At 46.1% G+C, this 18,755-nt stretch overlaps 1 protein-coding gene across 4 annotated transcripts in view; it reads right to left on the bottom strand.

The window, feature by feature from the left end:
* Positions 1–18,755, bottom strand: part of SH3KBP1 (SH3 domain containing kinase binding protein 1) — a 328,527-nt gene that overhangs the window by 240,050 nt on the left and 69,722 nt on the right. The window contains exon 1 of one of the 4 annotated variants that reach the window (XM_042974823.1): positions 1,823–4,615. The exons of the other annotated variants lie outside the window; for them this stretch is intronic. Within the exon in view, the coding sequence (XP_042830757.1) occupies positions 1,823–1,885 (63 nt within the window). The 5' untranslated portion in view covers positions 1,886–4,615. Of the gene's footprint in view, positions 1–1,822; positions 4,616–18,755 lie in introns of those variants that run through there. 4 annotated transcript variants of the gene reach the window in all.

Consider the following 18,755-nt stretch of genomic DNA (forward strand, 5'->3'; position numbering starts at 1 on the left):
ATTTTAGCCTAAATAGGAGACGAAATACAAGGAATTCAAGTACAGTAAGGGGTGGGAGAACTTGTGACTGACAAGAAAACACTCTTATTAGCAATTAACTCACAGTTAGCAAATATAAAGCACATGGTAAAGCTAATTTAACAAGACAGGCTCTAGAAAGTCCCCAAAACAGGGGCACCTGGGTGGCTCAGTCGGTTAAGTGTCCGACTTCAGCTGAGGTCATGATCTCGCAATTTGTGAGTTCGAGCCCCATGTCAGGCTCTGTGCCGACAGCTCGGAGCCTGGAACCTGCTTTGGATTCTGTGTCTCCCTCTATCTGCTCCTCCCCCGCTCATTCTCTCTCTTTCTCTCTCTCTCTCTCTCTCTCTCTCTCTCTCAGAAATAAAGAAACTTTAAACAAAAAACAAAAAGAAAGTCCCCAACACACGCACATAAGGGTGGAAGGCAATTGGGAACGGACTGATGTGCTCGCAGCTTGCCTAAATCCATGAACAGGTTCACTGAAATAACCAGATGGAGTGTCACCATGACAGTGTCCTACGCCTACTCCTGAATCAGAAATCAGACGAACTGCTAAGCAGCTTTCTTCGAGATTTGAGTTTTCTGTTTCTTCTCCCTTGTACCAGCTGAATATAGGTATTCATAACTTGGAAACTCAAAGCTGAACGGGAAATGGCTCTGCTGAATTATCGCTGTCCCCCCAGGATTCATCACACGGCCTCCTGACTTGGGTCCCCCGTCCCCATGATCCTGAACTCAAATGGATCTCTGAGACACAGCATGACACACTCACACCTTCTCCCCGAGACCTCCTTGTTCTAGGGGGTCCCCTGGACCAGGCTAAAAGGGCAACCTCTAGGGCTCTGGTCTTGAGCAAGGCTGACGCCAAGATCAAATTTATGACACCAAGCAAGAGAATGTGGGAGGCCACGAAGGCTGCCCCGAAAGAAGCCAGGAGAGCAACACGGGTGGCACGCCCCACAGCCCAGCACACTGCTCGCACAGATGGTACAATATCCCACTAAGGAAGGAGAAGGGGTACGAAGGGCAAAAACACACCACTTAGCAAGTGCCCACCAAGCGCTGGCTACTTTCACATCCATTACTTCCAACCACCCCGCGACGCCGTGAAGTGCGGTGATAGCGCTTTGCAGATGGGAAGAGTATCTGCTGGCAGCCCAAAGCTCCAGTTAGCAGAGGGAGGATCTGAGCTTTGCCTGCCACCTCGACTGGCATCTAGCAACAAACTGTGCTCTGAACAGATCTCAAGCTGACTTTCCGTCCAGCCTTCGATCTCACTCTTCTCTCCTTCCCACCGCAGGGAAGCTGCATTCCACACCTGGCTTTATCCCAGGCTTGCAAACCTGCCAGCTGCCTCAGAAACGTTACCTGCTCCCCGCCCTTGGTAGGGAAACTTTCCTGATGAAAGGGATGTCTGCGGGGCAGGGGCGCGGGGAGGCTTGGCTGGCTGGGGTGTCCCCTGGACAAAACTCTTCGATCACAGTCCAGAGAAGGGAAGAGCCCTCACACCAGAGGGCAGGGTCGTCCAAAATCTTTGTAGATGACACTACTAAAGGGGATCAGCCAAAAGCCACTTCTGTCACAGGAGCGCCCCAAGAAAGACATTCCCTTCTGCCACAAACAAGAAAACTGTGACCCAGATCTGAGCGGGAAAACAGTGTTGCTCACCATCTCTCTGGAAGGACTGAGCTGGGACCAAATTCTCCATCATGCCTCCCTCCCGGCCTAAGAAGTAGCGGGGCACCAGGCTCCAAAAGATGCAGGCATAATAGCAATCAAACCAGATGTACGTCCTACTTACAGTCTCAGACGCGTCTGCAGCACCCGGGGCTTTGGCTGCAGAAAGCTCCATTCTGTGGAGCATCAAGTGGTGATTTCGGGCTGACTGCGTCTGAACTCTGGGCAGGAGTATGCTCTGTGCTCGCCGAGAACTGCGAGTCTCTCTGATTCACTTGGCAGCAGAATTATTCTAAGCATCCTGTCCCGTACCCAACCCGCCTGCCCCTCCCACTACACATTCACGCTGGGTGGTGGTTTTTTTTTTCTTTTTTTAATTCTCTGCACTAATTTCTGTCACAAATCAAGGGAAACTCATTTTTCAAAATTAACCCAATCTCTGGCGCTTCAGAGCATGGAACCTTTATGACTGAGGAGGAGGAAGAGGAAGAAGTTGTAACATCGGAGAGAAGAGAGTGGGAGAGCCGCAAAGTCTGCAGTAACAGCAAAATGGAGATTATTCGAGACAGCTGAAACACTCCACCCAGCCTCCAGGAGGGGACATGCACGGGAAACAAAGGGCATATGGTGTTTGCTTTCTTCAACATCCGTTCTCACCATTAAAGAGCTGCGCCAGCAAACGCTCATTACTTACGTGAGGGCAAACCTCACTCCAAAACAGACTTGAAAATACAGCTCATAATCAAATAAGTTACTTGCAAAGCAGAGGCCTACCTTAAATTTTTTTTATTACATCTAAAGCAAAATTTAATAAAGTGCAAGTAACTGGCAGAATGTCTACTGGGCTTAGTGAAGCGTGAATTATACTTGAAACAAAGTCAATTTTTGTTAATTTCAAGTTCACAGAGTAACTCAAATACTGACACATTCAGGACAGGATTTCATTTTTTCCCCCAAGGAGAGATTCCAAGGGGCTAACCTAATAACCAGATAAGAATGATTTCCCTACTATTTACTACTAGTCATGTATTTAAACATTGCTATCCTAAAGCAAACAGGTTTTTCTAATGAGGCTTAAATCATTTATTTCCCACATAAGTTAATGTTACCACCATTCCCACTATCGCCCACACTATGACACTGTCCAAAGGTCAACTCCAGTGCACCGCCTGACCAAATCTGCACGACCTCCCGAAGTGGTGAGATCTGAATTGAGGACGCTTTTCACAGACATAAAGCTAGGGGCAGCTTCAAACACGGTACTAACCAGCTGAGGCGGCTCCCTTCCTCCTCCCCTCGCAGAGCCAACTATTGGCCACAGGTACCCACCCATCCCCCATCAAGCCCACTCCCCAGCTCCAGAGGGCAGACTAATTAACTCTAAGCCAATCATTGGTTCCGGATGGGCAACAGGAGCTAAGTTCACCCAATCAGACTGCAGGAAAGGACTCCTCCTACATGCCCGCCCTGAACAAGGAAGCAGAGGGCCCCACAGCCAGTGGAGGCCATCCTACGTCTGCCTGACAACCATGAAGAAACCAGCCCTTGGGTGAAGCTACTGGCAGCACGACCCATGGAGGAGCGACAGGAAGAACACAGGTCTCCGATGTCCCCGTGAGCAGGTGAACACACTACCCTTGGGGCCCATCCGACCTGTAGCCTGAAAATTATGTGAGATAACAGATATCACTGCTGATAGGAACAGGCTGAGCAATACCTAGGAAGCCAAGAGCAAGAGTCTGTAATCTGGCAAAGAGACCCCTTAAAGTTAATAATACACTCACAGAAGACATTCCCTTCAACGCTAAAGAAAAAGGAGAAATTACAAAGAAGAGTGGTTGACTGCCGAGGGCTGGGCTTGGAAGTGGGGAGTAACAGCACAGGGGCACAAGGTCTCTTTGGGGCGGGAAGGACATGTTCAAAAATTAGATCATGGTGATAATTACACAACCCTAAATATGCTGAAAGCCACTGAACAAGGCACAAGTGGATGAACTGTACAGTATGCAAGTTAGATCTCAATGAAGCTATTTTTGAAATAAGCTACATGGGAGCAGATGCTCATTCAGAAGTCACCTGTTAAACTCTGCCTCCATCCACATCTGACGGCAACATGCCTCTGCTTAAAATGGCTCCTTTGATGCTTCCTGATCACCTCTAGGGTCCAAATTCCTTACAGAGGTGCACAGTGCCTCTCACGTCCCAACTTCACTCCACCCCAACCCCCGCCTCTACTTCCCATTTTACTCACTGGCAAGGCTTTCTTCCAGATATTTATCAAACCGCTTCCCCTGCAGGCCTCGGTTCATACATCCTCGGTCACTCTCACCATCCTCTTCACCTGATCTATCCCTTCCTCCCCTGCCCCAGCCTCTAAGCTTCCCCTCCCTTTGGGCTCCTTTGGCATACTAAGTGCACACCAGAGAGGGTTACAAAAGTGCTTCTGGGTCTGTCTCGCCCACCAGGCTATGCCCTAGAGCCTTGCCTTTTGCAACAGAGAGGGTTTGAGCAGACAAAAGCAAAGCGCTCAGTGTGGTCAGCGCTATGGGGTTTCTTTCAGGGTTCCATTTACACGGTGCGGGTGCCTGTGTCCCTTGCCAGGCCTGAAGTCACTGTAGGAAGCCAGGTGTGGGTGAGAGCCAGGTCCCTTGGAATCTGTCTCTAGTTCTCCCACGCTCAACTTTTTTTTTTTCTCATCATGGCGTTTCCCTTATTATTTTTTTAACCTTTAGACAAGGTAAGGAGCTGGTGTAAAGAATATTACAAATGCAACAAGAATGGGAAACACTTGGTTTTGAAGAAAGGGACTTTTAAAAAGGGACACAATAGACTGAGGAACACTGGATGATCATCTCCACCTGTGTCTTATCTTCCTACATGATCTCAGGGGAAAGGATTACTAAGATTTAAGAAATGTTAAAAATCCAGTTGCTGGGGGCGCCTGGGTGGCTCAGTCGGTTAAGCGTCCGACTTCAGCTCAGGTCATGATCTCACAGTCCGTGAGTTCAAACCCCGCGTCGGGCCCTATGCTGACAGCTCGGAGCCTGGAGCCTGTTTCGGATTCTGTGTCTCCCTCTCTCTCTGCCCCTCCTCCGCTCATGCTCTGTCTCTCTCTCTCACACTCTCAAAAATGAATGTTAAAAAAATTTTTTTTTTTTAAATTCAGTTGCTGGAGTGTTTTCAGTTATCAAAAAAAAGAAAAAGTCATACCGGAAAGGGGTGACCCACAGAACCCCACTGTGGAATTGGTGCTTCATTACAACAAAGACATCACCCAGCCCTCTTCCTAGCTTGTCCGGCCCAGCTCTCCAAACACCACAAGCAATGAAACCCCAAACCCAGGAGCAGAGGAAAGTGCTGAAATAACACTTTAAATCGTTGCGATGGTAATTTCAACTCCTACCTCATAATCATGGCTCCTCTTTTCCATATTTGGGCCCTAGCTCCCCTGGACACACTCTGGGAACCTCCACAGACATTATCTAATGCTGAGCAGGTCAGCAAACTAACCATTAAGCCCTCTCTCTTCTCCACACTCTCTGATTTCAGCCAGTCTGGACACAATCATAAAGAACTGGGCAATTCCCTTCCAAGGGGAGTGGCTGTCAAGATTTCTCCTGTAGTTTAGGTCAAACAGGAAGCTCTTAGGATGTCACAGAGTTTGTCAATCTGATTCCTACAGTAAAGTTTTCAAAGCTGTCATTACCCACCCCCCCCCACCCCGGCCAAAAAAAGACAAAGCTGACAGATTTATTATCAAACCACTTCATTAGCTAACCACCCCCCTCCCCCCCTCCCCCCCCCCCCCCCCCCCCCCCCCCCGCCATATCTTCGTAACATCAGCCCTGGGGACTCCCATTCATTCCATTTGGGGTGGGCTGGGAATCTATGTTGTCCAAACTCCCTCAGGTGATTCAGAAGAGCAGCACAGCCTTGACACGGAGGGCTGAGGCGAAAAGGGCTGGCTACATCCTTGCTACTAAAAGTACCGTCCCCCGGGAGCTTGTTAGACCACAATCTCAGTCTCCCTACACCCACCAGCCCCCAGCCCAGACCCCCTGAATCCGAATCTGCATTTTAACAAGATCTGCCCACATACACCCCACCCTCAGCCTGGGACTCCCGGGCAATGTTAAAGTTTGAGGAGCCTGGGCTTCAGAATCTCCTAGGTTGTGTTTTGTTTCACCTTCACAAGAAGGAGAAGCAGTGGGAGGTCAGCGTCAGAATTCACATTCCAAAATTTTTCAGGATCTTCCTGATGAACAACAGGGCCAAATCCCGCTCGCTCCCTCCCCACCCTCCCAGAAACTATGAGTAGTCAGATTAAATGTCAAGAGAGTCAAAGACTATACATGGCCTGTTTTTTCAATTAAAGCAATGCATTTTTCCATTTGTGCTGGCAGCATTGACACTTGCATTACTGCGCATGCTTAAAGCTACCGGCCACATTCGACTCGCGGACTATCAAAGCAGCAGAACCTGCAGTCTCCGATATTAAAGTGCTTTACATGGAACCAAAACATTCCAGGATAAATAATTCTTGGAACTAATGAGAACTACTAATTGCATCCAGTCTTAAAAATCAATATACTTCAAGAAACTTTTTAAAAATGTATATGCTTATTTCCCTTCTTCAAGTAACATCATAAGGCATTCACAGGAAGTGGTGGTTCCAATTGAACGTGGCTGCATGTTAAAAAAAAAAAATCTCTGTGGCTGCATATCAAAAAAAAAAAAAAAATCTCACAGAGCCTAACACCCAGCTCAGCGAAGATTCCCAGCAAGTTCTCAGAACCTGATAGATATGGGTGCCCCTCATGCTAATCACGGTTTGCTTTGTTGTTGCTGTTTTAATGTAGCCAAGGCCACCCAGATATCCTGTACCCTAGTATAATCAGGAGTGAAAGAGCACTTGAACTCTGGAGTTAAATGGCCCCATAGGCTCAAATCCAGGTCTGGCACTGATTAGCTGTGCTCCTCTGGGCTAACAGTTACTTAACGTCTCTGGTCCATGGGAAGTGCTGTACAAAAGTTTGCTGTTTTTCTCATCCAGCATGTCATACCACATGAATGGTACAGATAATAGAACTATGCACACAGTGGGTGCTCAATTATTACAACTGGTCAGAGAAAACTCCACCCTAATTACATTTCCTTTAACGACTGTTTCATTACTGAACACCAGCAACCTTTTCATGTGTCAAGAGAGGTGCTCGTGGGAAAGTTCTTTCCTTTCCTCTAATGGCAAAAACCAGAAACCAAACGATATCGTCACCCTCTTCATCCAGCGCAAAGTTCTCTCTCTCCAATCATGTACTTGTTAAGGTTTAGTTTTATTATGACTTATTTATTCTCAAACAATAAGCATTATTATAGAAAAAAACAAAAAGCATTTGAGCAGGTGAGAGTTGCCGTCTTTGTACATAACAGTAGACTGATACCAGTTATGTAACGGTTACTGAGATCACAAATGTTGATTTCCAGAATGTTCTCAGTAGACGAGTGCCAGACAATATTGCCTTCGTGGTATTATTATTATTATTATTATTATTATATAGTTACATATGTAGTAGACAGCAGAGGGAATTGGGAGGTTTAACTATTTGCCCATTTTCATCTGTTTTGAAGGGCTCATAACAAATGACCAAATGATATAGATGGTTCGCCACGTATTTATTGAATCCATTTCCCTACGCAGTTTCGCCAGTCAATGCTTTAACATCAACTGACTTAGCATAAGAATGAAGCAACTGTATCCAGTCTGCCTTCATCACTGTCTCTATTTTTGAAGAATACCCATCCTTTCAGGTCTTACACATCTTTCCGGTCCATCACACACAGGCTACTGGCGTTCCAACGCCAAGGTTGACCTTTAACAGATCTGCAGTCTTCATCTCTGGGCCTCAGTTTTTCCATCTGTGACATAGGAATAATCACTCCCTGGGGTGGGGGATGGGGGTAAGGATTAGTGGAGTTAATGCACATTCTCTACAATTGCGAAGAGGAGTAAATAATACACTTTTACTGGATAAATAACGAGGCCTTGACTCACAACAGCAAATTCATGTTCCTTTTCACTCTGTGCCAGGTCCTGAAGTGGTTACAAGAAAGGTTATTATAGACTCTCCTTGCCCCCAAAATGAGGGGAAAGAAGAGTAATTTCTATATGTGTTTAAAGAGAAGAAGAATGTGAACAGGAGAGAACCCACCCACTAATTCCTCCCTAGGTTAGCCCTGACAGTGACACAGCTGCAGGGGTTGCTCTCACCAGCAACATTCCCATAACACTGTTACCTTCCAGAGCGTTAATATACTGAGGGGCTCCAAGCTTGTCCATGCCTCAGGGCCTTTGCACTTGCTGTTCTCTACTTAAATGGCACTTAGTAATGGCAGGAGCTTTCTACTCATTTAGGCGTGAGCTGCAATTTCACCTCCCCCAAGAGGCCTTTTCTGATGACTCTAGGTGAAACAGCCTACACGCTCCACCAGTCAGTCACTCTATCCTTTTCCCCTCCTATATTTCTTTGTTGCATATTTCACTCTCTGTAATTATTTTTTTTTGCTTGTCTGCAGTTATGCTCTCTCTCCTCTGTTAGAATGTACCCTCTCTAAGAGTACAGACCTTGTTAAGTCCATTCCTAAAATGGCCCATGGCACATAAAGGACACTCAGTGGACTGAGGCAGGTAATGTATGGGTATATTGTTTGATAGTTCAGCAGCTGTGTCGTATCTGTGTTAGGTTCTGATGACTGTTTTGTCTCTTCAGAATGCTTTTTCTTGCCTTTTGGCATGTCTTGTGATTTGGGACCGAAAGCCAGACATTTTGTATAGGGCAGTGGACACTGAGGCAAATGAGACCTCAGTGTGGGGATTTATGTTAAGCTAGCCAGAAGTTGGGCCATGTTGAGGTCGGTGGTTCCTACAGACATGAGAAACTTCAAATTCCTCTAGTGATCTTTTTTGTCCCCCCTCTTGGCTCTGGGGCTTCCCTTTGTGCTGCTGCCCAGAAAGAGCCTGTCTCCTGCAGTTCTCCCTGCTACAATCCACTGTTGTTATTCCCGGAGGCTTGTTAGTGTGCTGTGGGGGTGGGGTGGAGGGGTTGCGAATATTCTAAGCCCCCATCTTGGGAGTGCACTGCAGACCTGTGTCTGGTATTAGCCTTCACAAACGCTTCTGCCTCTCCTCCAAGAATAGAGCTCCCCCTCTCCCTTCCCCCAGCTGCAGTGGGCATCCCCCAGCGTTCTCAGTCTACAGCCTTGTGGCCCTTCTCCCTGAAGATTAAGACTTTTGTGAGGTGAGGTGGGGGGCTGGCCTGGATGGAATTCCTTTCCCCCAGCTGCAATGGTATTTCACTGGTGCTCTCACTCCCCATCCTTCCCCTGCAGACTAAGCCTTTTGTTCCTTAAAGGAGAAAAGTCTGAGTGGGTCTCTCAGTGGTCCCAAGCCAGCACCTGCAACCCGCTCCCTGAGTTTTCTTCAGTTTGTCCCCAGTCTTCCCTGCGAGAGCAAGGTGGGATTCCTGGAGGAAAAGCCTGCAAAACAATAGGCCACCTTCCGGCTCCTCTGCTGCCCCCAGGAGCTTCACACTCTCAAGCTAGTCTGCACTCAACCTCCAGCAGTTTGTCAAATTTTTAGCTTGATCTTTCTACCTACTTCCATAGTGTCTGGTGGCTTCTGCCTCTGGGAAGTAAATGCTCAGGCCTCAGGTCTCGGAAAGTGCTTCTTCTCTCCAGATTTTTAAATGGCTATTTGCTCTGCAGAGTCGGTTCTCTTGTCAATTTCCAATCTGTCCAGATTTTTCCTCGTAAGCGTGGGAGACACATCTCTGCAGCTCTCTACATCTCTGAGCTGAAACTAGAAGTCCATTTATTGATTTTTTTCAAAGCATCAGAAGTATGACAAAACGGGAACATTTGATAAAATAGGTGGTGGATAGGGAGATGTTTATATTTTCATGCTCTTCTATATTTTACTAGTTCAGTAACATTTCAAAATACAAAATCAACATGTGGGTGGCCATGGTGGAAAATGGTTCTATAATATAAATAGACTGAGATGCGTACACAGCACTTGATTCTTGTTCAATAATTTACAGAGATCACCTGAATTAAAAAAAAAAAAACAACAACAGTGTTTGTGGCAACACTTCCAAAACTGTTCTGGAAAAAAAAAAATAATAAATCACCCCAGTACACCACGGATTTTCAGTGTTGAAGCAGTGAAAGAAGAAACTCAAGTAGAAGAATTAATGTCCTCAAAGAGAACAATTTGTTTGTGCGGGTTTATAAATCCAAGTATATGACAGTATTACACGTTAATCGATTCACTGTCCTTTAAACTGATATCCAACCATTATTATTAACATTCATGGAAGCGTGAGGTCATTGATGCACGCACCGGCAGACCACAGGTCATTCGGCAGCACCTTCTTACTTAAATAATTCACTATCTTAAATAATGGCAAATAAATTCCATGCTACAAAACAAAGGAACCATTAATGACTCCAAAACTTCAGATTAATCTTAAGGATGGTACATTAAATTCAATTAAACCAGATGAATATTTAACATGTTCCTTCTCTGTACTTAAGACCATTCTAACCCCTCTGGGGAAAAAAAATGGGCAGACCTGGATAACTTACTGGTATCTGCCATCACCACAGACACAGCGATGGGTTACAGGGCTGAGAGGAACTTGCGTGAGCACGTGGTCTGAGAATGGTAGATGCATGCCCCAGGCCAACACTGGCCCTACAGTGAGTTTCATTAGCAAAGAGAGTGACTTTGGATTATCTGTATGCTCTAATATTCACATGTACATTTCAATTAAAAGGAAGAAAGAATACAGTTTTTAGTAAAGGGGATGGATCTGCATTTGGCTTTCGTTACAACAAATGAAGACAAGCCTAAGTTTGTAACGGTAATGAAATGGGATGGCCCCACCAATGATGAACCTGTAGCTTTAATTATCACGTGTGGCTCTGGGAGACGCAACCCCAGGTGGAAATGCAATCGGGGTGACCAGTCAGACAGCTAAATAGCACACTTCCCCCGCCTCAGAACCGCCACTTGTCAACTGCTGCTATGTTGTTTCGAGGGCTGTTTACAAATCAGCTACCTCCCTGCACTGCACCAGGCCTGAAATTAGATTTCATATCCAGCTGGAGGGCCGGGGACTGCGTTCAGCTTTAAGTTGGCAGCACCTTAGACCTGACTGTCATCTTAAAATATCTGTTAATGGAAACCATTCAAACTCAAGTTTTTAAATAAAAGGAAGAGCAAAATTGAATAAAAAATATCAGAGGCTAAAAAAAAAAGTGAAGTGTGTGGATTTTTTAACCACCAATGACAGGAGAAGCTCTCACTATAATTACATGGATTATATGTACCGAGAGATCATCCGTCATGTGATATTTTGAACCAAATAACAGAGCGGTCCGTGAGAAAAATATATATCAATAAGCACAAAGAAGCGATTTCTCAATATGTGAAACCACACAAACCTGACATGCTCCATATTCAAATGTGTACCCAAGTTCGTATCATGTGCCACCAGAGCCCAAAGTCATAATTACTCATTTAACACAGAACAGCTGAAACTACGTTCATATGGCAGATGTATTTTTTAATAGGTTGGCAATTATTGCGGTTTCAAGATTTGAAGAGAAAAAGGTTGTGCACACGCTCATGATTTTGCAGCTGAGAGAAACAGTTAAAGACTGAACTATGAATATAAGGCAAGCTGGTACACAGCAGTTACAGAATGACAGCAGTAAACCTGATTCCTTTTCCGTCTGCGCCCCTGAAGGCCCCAGTATTACGGTGTGACTACAGTTTAAACTTTAGCAGTTTTAACTCCATAACACTTGTGGGTTTAAACAGTTATCATGTACCTTTTGCCCATAATCTGCCAACCTATTGATTTGGATGTCGTTTCTTTACCGTGAGCCGTATGTGGTCAGAAAGCAAGCCCCGCGTGACCGAGGGCTTGGGTATCTGTCGTCACATTGCAGACGATGAGATACTGTCGAAACACACACAGCCTTCCTAAGAAGATATTCGCGTTTTAACACTTAAGTCAATGCCAATTGTGGTTTATTATAATCATGACTAAAATATGCATCTATAGTAAATATTTCAAAGGCAATTTTAATCTATTTTTTCTCCCACAATGTGCAAAAACAGTCCCTTTTTGGTTTTCAGCTGGGCCTGCTCTACTGCTACGAGCTATATCTCCCATCTCGACCATGGCCTCGTTTTACAGCCAGGAAAATGACATCCCTGCCGAGGAGCTGTGCTGCTTCCTCAGAAGAGAAAGCTTCCGTGTGAGAGGACAGTGCAGCCGGGGGGTCCCCACACGGCCCCGGAAGTGAGCAGGGCCCGAGCATCCCCCCTCCATGGCTGCCCCAGGCCTTCGAGGAGAGCCCAGTTCCCGTGGCCCCTCCTTCGAGGCCTCCAGCTGGGACCACCAGCCTCAAGAAAGCCAGGGCAGGCCGTGGACAGCCGTGGACAGCCGTGGACAGCCCCTCCACTTACAAATGAGGCAAGGCCACTGTTTTCCACCCAGACTCCCAGACACAGGGTATGGACTTTGTTGGTTTTCTTGAAAAAGACCTGGTGGTCCCAGAGGAAGTATGACAACAAATGAAATGCTCTTTCCCTCGTGACAAGAAAAACAGGCAGCAAAGAGCTAAAATGGGCTGACCTCAAGCACCTCATTCCACAAATAGCTAAACGTGTATGTGTGTGTGGCTTTTGTGTTCATGCCTGTGATGACCACACACTGGAGACACTCACATTTTTACCTTCACTCTCCCTGAACTCCCCTCAAGATCTCTTGTCTAATCCTCCTCGGTAGCAGACAGATGGTAAGATTTGCCCCTGAGCTGGGGGCGGGCAGGGTGGGGGGGGGGAGCGGGGGAGCGGGAGGGAATACAGAATTTCAAATCCCCTTGTGAGCTAAGAAACTAAAGGGAAACAAAATGTCTCCTGGGCAGCCTTGGAGGTGTGCTGCCCACCTGTCCCTTCAGGACAGAACCGGTGGCTTCAGGCTCTGCCCTAGCTTGTGTTCCCGCCTGGGTGACACTCTTCCTGGACAGCCCTCTCCAGGCACTGCCAGGAACGGGGGGGGGGGGGGGGGGGGTGAGGCCGGCCCACACTGGGCAGACCTCTGCCCAGCAGTGTGTGCTCACAAGCTCCTTGTCAGGCTGGCTGGGACCGCAGCCTGAGGCTCCCCCTGCCCCTCTCCCCACCCCTTCATCTCCCAAGGGTGTTATCTCCCCTCCACAAATAAACCTCCTACACTCCTACCTCCATCTCAGCTCCCCCTGCCCCCAGCACCCAACCGACAAACACCATACCTCTGTACTTTTCCAGTCTCTCAGAGTAGCTCAATACTTAATGTTCATAGTTAGCATTTGTTGACCGATGAATATGCATCAAACACGACTCTGATCTGCCCTATACTCATGATCTCACGCATCCTCGCAAGAACGCTAGCAAAGAGGTACACTGCTGTTGTTGCTATTCCCATGCTTCATACGAGGAAACAAATAGATACCTAGAGGGATTAAACGACTTCCCAGGGTCTCGGAGCTAATAAACCGAGACTCACTCTTCTAGGATCGTGGGGCACTACTGCTCCCGGCCAAAGCCCGACGGAGTCCCGAGTCCCGAGTCCCGGAAAGCAGATCCTGGGTCTGCAGCCGCCACCCTGCACTCCACACACCTCAGTAAAGTTGTGCCGAGTGCAAGTGACCTGACCAGGTTCACAGGTCACAGCAGAAAGAATGAAATTCCTTGGTAGAAAGGCAAGGGCACAGCAGGTTTTCTTGCAGCGCACAGTGTATACATCATGGGGAGGGAGGAAGGGCAGCCTTTCGATATCACCATGCTACAGATGTTTTTGCATATGTTTTTCTACCTTCACCCTAACAAAGAACTCTAATGATACCTTAAGTGAAAACAACATTTCAAAAATGTCATCAAGCAAAAGTTGAATGGATAAGTTGAAAATCTAAAAAGTTTAGCTGGCTATCATAGGACCTGATCACCTATGAAAACTTTTATTCCAAAAATTACCGTTTTGATGTCAAATGACTACCATTTATTTCATTTCATATTCTTTTAAGCTTTTATTTTAATTCCAGCTGACACAGGGCTACATTAGTCTCATGTGTACAACACAGTGATTCATCACTTCCATACATCACCCAGTGCTCATCACAAGTGGACTCCTTAATCCCCATCACCTATTTCACCCATCCCCCCACCCACCTCCCCTCTGGTCACCATCAGTTTGTTCTCTATAGTTAAGAGTCCACTGGGGCACCTGGGTGGCTCAGTCAATTAAGAGCCTGACTCTTAGTTTTTGGCTCAGGTCACGATCTGACAGTTCATACGTCCCAGTCCCACATCAGGCTCCAAGCTGACAGCACAGAGCCTGCTTGGGATATTCTCTCTCTCTCTCTCTCTCTCTCTCTCTCTCTCTCTCTCTCTCTCTCTCTCTCCCCCCTTCCACCACTCTCGCATGTGCACGTGCATGCTGTCTCTCAAAATAAAATAAATAAATAAACTTAAAAAAGAGTCCATTTCATATTCTTCAATAAAGTTCGGAAAATGGGACATATTCCTTAAGGATTCCTCGAATAAAGATTTCATGCAATGCATCAAATTTACTCTGTGCTATCTACTTGGAACATGTGGCTTCCTGGTTTTGGAGACACTAACCTTTTTTTCATGTCAGAATGTATCAGTGTGAAGAATGTGTACATTTGGCAGGTGTATGAACCTAATTTTTAAAATCCTAATCCTTACAATGCGGTTTAAGACCTTCAATAATACTGATCAGCTAGGGGCACCTGGGTTAAGTGACTGACTCTTGAATTCGGCTCAGGTCATGGTCTCAGGGTCATGAGATCGAGCCCCATGTTGGGCTCCACACTGGGCATGGAGCCTGCTTAAGATTCTCTCTCTCTTTCTACTGCTTCTGTTCTCCCTCCCTCTCTCACTCTCTAAAAAAGAAATAAAAATTTAACTTTAAAAAATGATCAGATAAAATACCTTAGAGATATTCTGTACTTAAGTACATGAACATAATAGAAGAGTATTATAATTTTTGGTTAATAGTAGCAATTTGGGGCGCCTGGGTGGCTCGATCGGTTAAGCGTTTGACTCTTGGTTTAGGCTGATCTCACAGTTCATGGATTCAAGCCCCACATCAGGCTTTGCACTGACAGTGCAGAGCCGGCTTGGGATTCATTCTCTCTCTCTCTCTCTTTCCCTCTCAAAAATAATTTTAAAAAGCTTTAAAAAAAGAATAGTAGCAATTCTCATTTACATGCCCATACCTGGACTAATTCTGGAAAGGGAAAAAGCCCTCTACCAGGTATTCATCATTACTGGTAATAATACTAATGTGTAGCTGGACTCTACCTACATTATTATTTATTCATCCTTCTGTTCTCAGAGTTTCCCAGTATCTGGCACATGATAAAATAACTCTAGCTCTTACAAAAACTCTACCAGGATATTAGTACCATCTCCTTTCACAGATGAAGAGCTGCTTCAGGAAGGGGAGGAAACTTCTGAGGCTGCACAGCTGGTGGGCCGTGGGCAGGGATCACTCCCCCTCCTGAGACATCTTCCCCGCTTTGAACATTCACTTGCCTGGCTATTTTCCTCCCCTTTTGGCCATTCCCCGTCAGTCTCAACGCTGGGATGCCCGGGGCTCTTCTCTCCTCTGGCCACACTGCCCCTCCAGGTGATCTCATTTCACCAAATGAGATCCCCAAATTCCTATCTGTAGCCTGGACCTGGCATTTGAACTCCAGACCCACATCCTTAATAAGCTCCCGGTGCTCAGCAAAAAAAGATAGGGTCATCCCTCCCTCCTCTCTCTCACCACACATCCAGTCTGATCAGCAAATCCCAGGGGTGCCACCTTCAGAAACATCCAGAATATGATCAGTAAATCCTGGTGGTGCTACCCTCAGAAATGTCCAGAATCTGACTGCTTCTCCCTGTTCCCATTACCAACCTTCTGGTCTCCCCTGGTTTCCTGCATTGGCCTCTGACCTCTGCTCCCTGCTTCCGCCCTTGCCCCTAGTGGTCTGTTCTCCACAGGGCAGCCAAAAGGAACCAGTGAGAGCATCCCTGGTCATATCACTCCACTGTTCAGAGCTCCCCCGATTACTTCCCATCTCGCCCAGAACCCCAAGTCTTATAGTAGCCCTACTCCATCTGGAGCCCTGTGAACCTCTACGCCCATCTCCGGATGCCCTCACCTGTGCCCTCCAGCACACTGGCCTTTGTTCTTTTTCTAGCACACCGGGGACTTTGCACATGCTGTTGCCTCTGCCTGAGAGGCTCTTTCCTCCAGATCCCCACAGGGCTCTCTTCCTCACTGCCTCAAGTCTTGACTTAAAGGTCACCTTTTCAGTAAGGCCTTTGCTGGCCTCCCTATCATCAATTGAAATCCAGCCCCCAACATTGATATCCCCTTCCCCTGCTTTTTTCTCCCTCCAACATACTATAACTTATTTATTATGCTTATGGCTTACCGTCTGTCTACCCCACTAGGACGTAAGTTCCCTGACAGCAGGGATTTTTGTCTGACTTACTCACCCACGTATTCCCTAGTGCTTAGAACACAGTCAACACTCAATAAACATTTGATGGATGCACGAGGGAAGCTCAGAGAGCTTAATTAACTTCCCCCAAAGTTGTAGGGCTCAGCTCTGACTCTAAACCACTGCTCTGAGTCACCAGTTGGTGATAAAATAAAGATCCTTGATCAGTGCACACTCAGATATCTACAGATCTGATAAAAATTCAAACCAAATTACACAGAAAGAGATCAATTTCCCTAGCTCACTGGGTACTTTCGTTAATCTCACATTCACTTGGAAGACAAGAAGAATTTAAAAAACAGCAACATAGAAAAAGTAATACATGCCCGGGAGCCACTTCAATCACAAGAAGCTGAAGGATGAATGTACCTTAATCCCTGAGGAAAAGTAAACAAGTCGGATCAAAACATTTCTCAATTTTAAGTAAATTTTTTCAAATCTTAGAAATAAAGAAACAAAATCTCCTATTAACATTTCAGCATTTTTCTCCCTATAAACCGGGTTTGGCAGTTTATACATCATACTGCATAGACAATTCCACAGCCGGCTTTTTTCTCTCATAGCATCTGTATTTTCTATACTACTGTATACATTATTAGGGGCCCTAAGGTTAAGGTTATACAGTAATTGGTCAGCAGGCAATGAAGTCTCAGCTGGTAAAAAGAAAAAGAATACGAACATTGACTAAAAATGGACGCCTAAGACCGCCGTCCAGCGTGCCATCTTCCAGTCGACTGCCGGCTCCACCACTGACCTTGGCCCGCGTGCATTCCCTACAGGCCAGAAGAATCAGTTCCTCTGGAAAGCCTCAGGCAAAATTGCTTCTGGAAGTCAGAACCTAAGACCACGGTCTATTTAAGTGGCCACTACCACCACCATCCAAAGAGCAAGGGTCAGGTACCCAGTGCTGTCAATAACCACAAGGGTAGAGAAACAAGCAACAAAGATAGTACTCATTCAACAAATATGGATAAGCACTGCTGTGCACCAGGCACCGAGGACATAATGCTACACAGAGGCCATGGAACCTCAGTCCAAAAGGGAAGAGAGCCATTTGTCAAACAGCCACAAAAACAGGCTTCAAATTCTAAGAGTGACAAGTGCTACTGAGGACAGAAATATGGCACTACAAAGGCCTGTAGAAAATGGGTATTTGTGGGGAAGCTGGGTGGCTCAGTTGGTTGAGTATCTGACTTTGGCTCGGGTTATGACCTCATGGTTCATGGGTTTGAGCCCCATATCAGGCTCTCTGTTGTCAGCACAGTGCCTGCTTCTGATCCTCTGTCCCCCTCTCTCTTTGCTCCTACCCAGCTTGCACTCTGTCTCTGGAAAGAAAGGAAAGAAAGGAAAGGAAAGGAAAGGAAAGGAAAGGAAAGGAAAGGAAAGGAAAGGAAAGGAAAGGAAAAGGAAAGGAAAGGAAAGGAAAGGAAAGGAAAGGAAAGGAAAGGAAAGGAAAGAAAGAAAGAAAGAAAGAAAGAAAGAAAGAAAGAAAGAAAGAAAGAAAGAAAGAAAGAAAATGGTATTTGTAAGAGTCAGGAGGTCAAAGAAGGTTTCCCTGGGAAAGCATGAAGCAAGCTCTGGGGCTGTGAAGGCATGAGGGTGTGCAAGGGTATGAAGTGGGATACGAGGCTGGAAAGAGAGATGGGGATCACAGCACAGAGAACCTTGCAAGCTGACCACATTCAATGTGTATTTATATATTCTGAGAGGGAGGGGAGATAGAGCTCAAGCGGGGGACGGGCAGAAAGAGGGAGAGAGAGAATCTCAAGCAGGCTCCACGCTGTCAGCACAAAGCCCACTGCAGGGCTCAAACTCACCAACTATGAGATCGTGACCTGAGCCAAAACAAGAGTCAGAGGCTTAACCGACTGAGCCACCCAAGCACCTCCATCAGTTTTTTCTTTAATGTTCTCTTGGTGTGATATCTAATAACTCCTCACCTAGGTCTAGGTCCTGAAGATTTTCTCATGTTTAATTCTAAAACTTTTATAGTTATATGTTTTACATTTAAATCTCCGATCCGTTCGGAGATAAAAAATTTTTTATAAGGTGTAAGACTGAGGTTGAGTTTCCTTCCTTTCCCCCCCACCCCCCACCTCTGGATGTTCAGTTGCTCTGTCTGGCACCATTTGTTGAAAAGGTTATACTTCCTCCAGTGAACTGCTTGTGCTTTTTTATCAAAAATCAGTAGGACATATTTGTGTGAGACTGTTTTTGGGTTCTCTCTCCAGTTTCACTGACCTATGTATGTATCTCTGCACCAGCACCACACTGTCTTAATTACTAGAGCTATTATGGTAAGTCATAACAGTCATAAAAGTCCTACTTTGCTCTCCTTTTTCAAAATTGTTTTAACTCTTCTTTGTGTGTGTGTGTGTGTGTGTGTGTGTGTGTGTGTGTGTGTGTGAGAGAGAGAGAGAGAGAGA

Source organism: Panthera tigris, chromosome X (assembly GCF_018350195.1).
Source record: "Panthera tigris isolate Pti1 chromosome X, P.tigris_Pti1_mat1.1, whole genome shotgun sequence".
In the NCBI taxonomy this organism is placed as follows: Eukaryota; Metazoa; Chordata; class Mammalia; order Carnivora; family Felidae; genus Panthera; species Panthera tigris.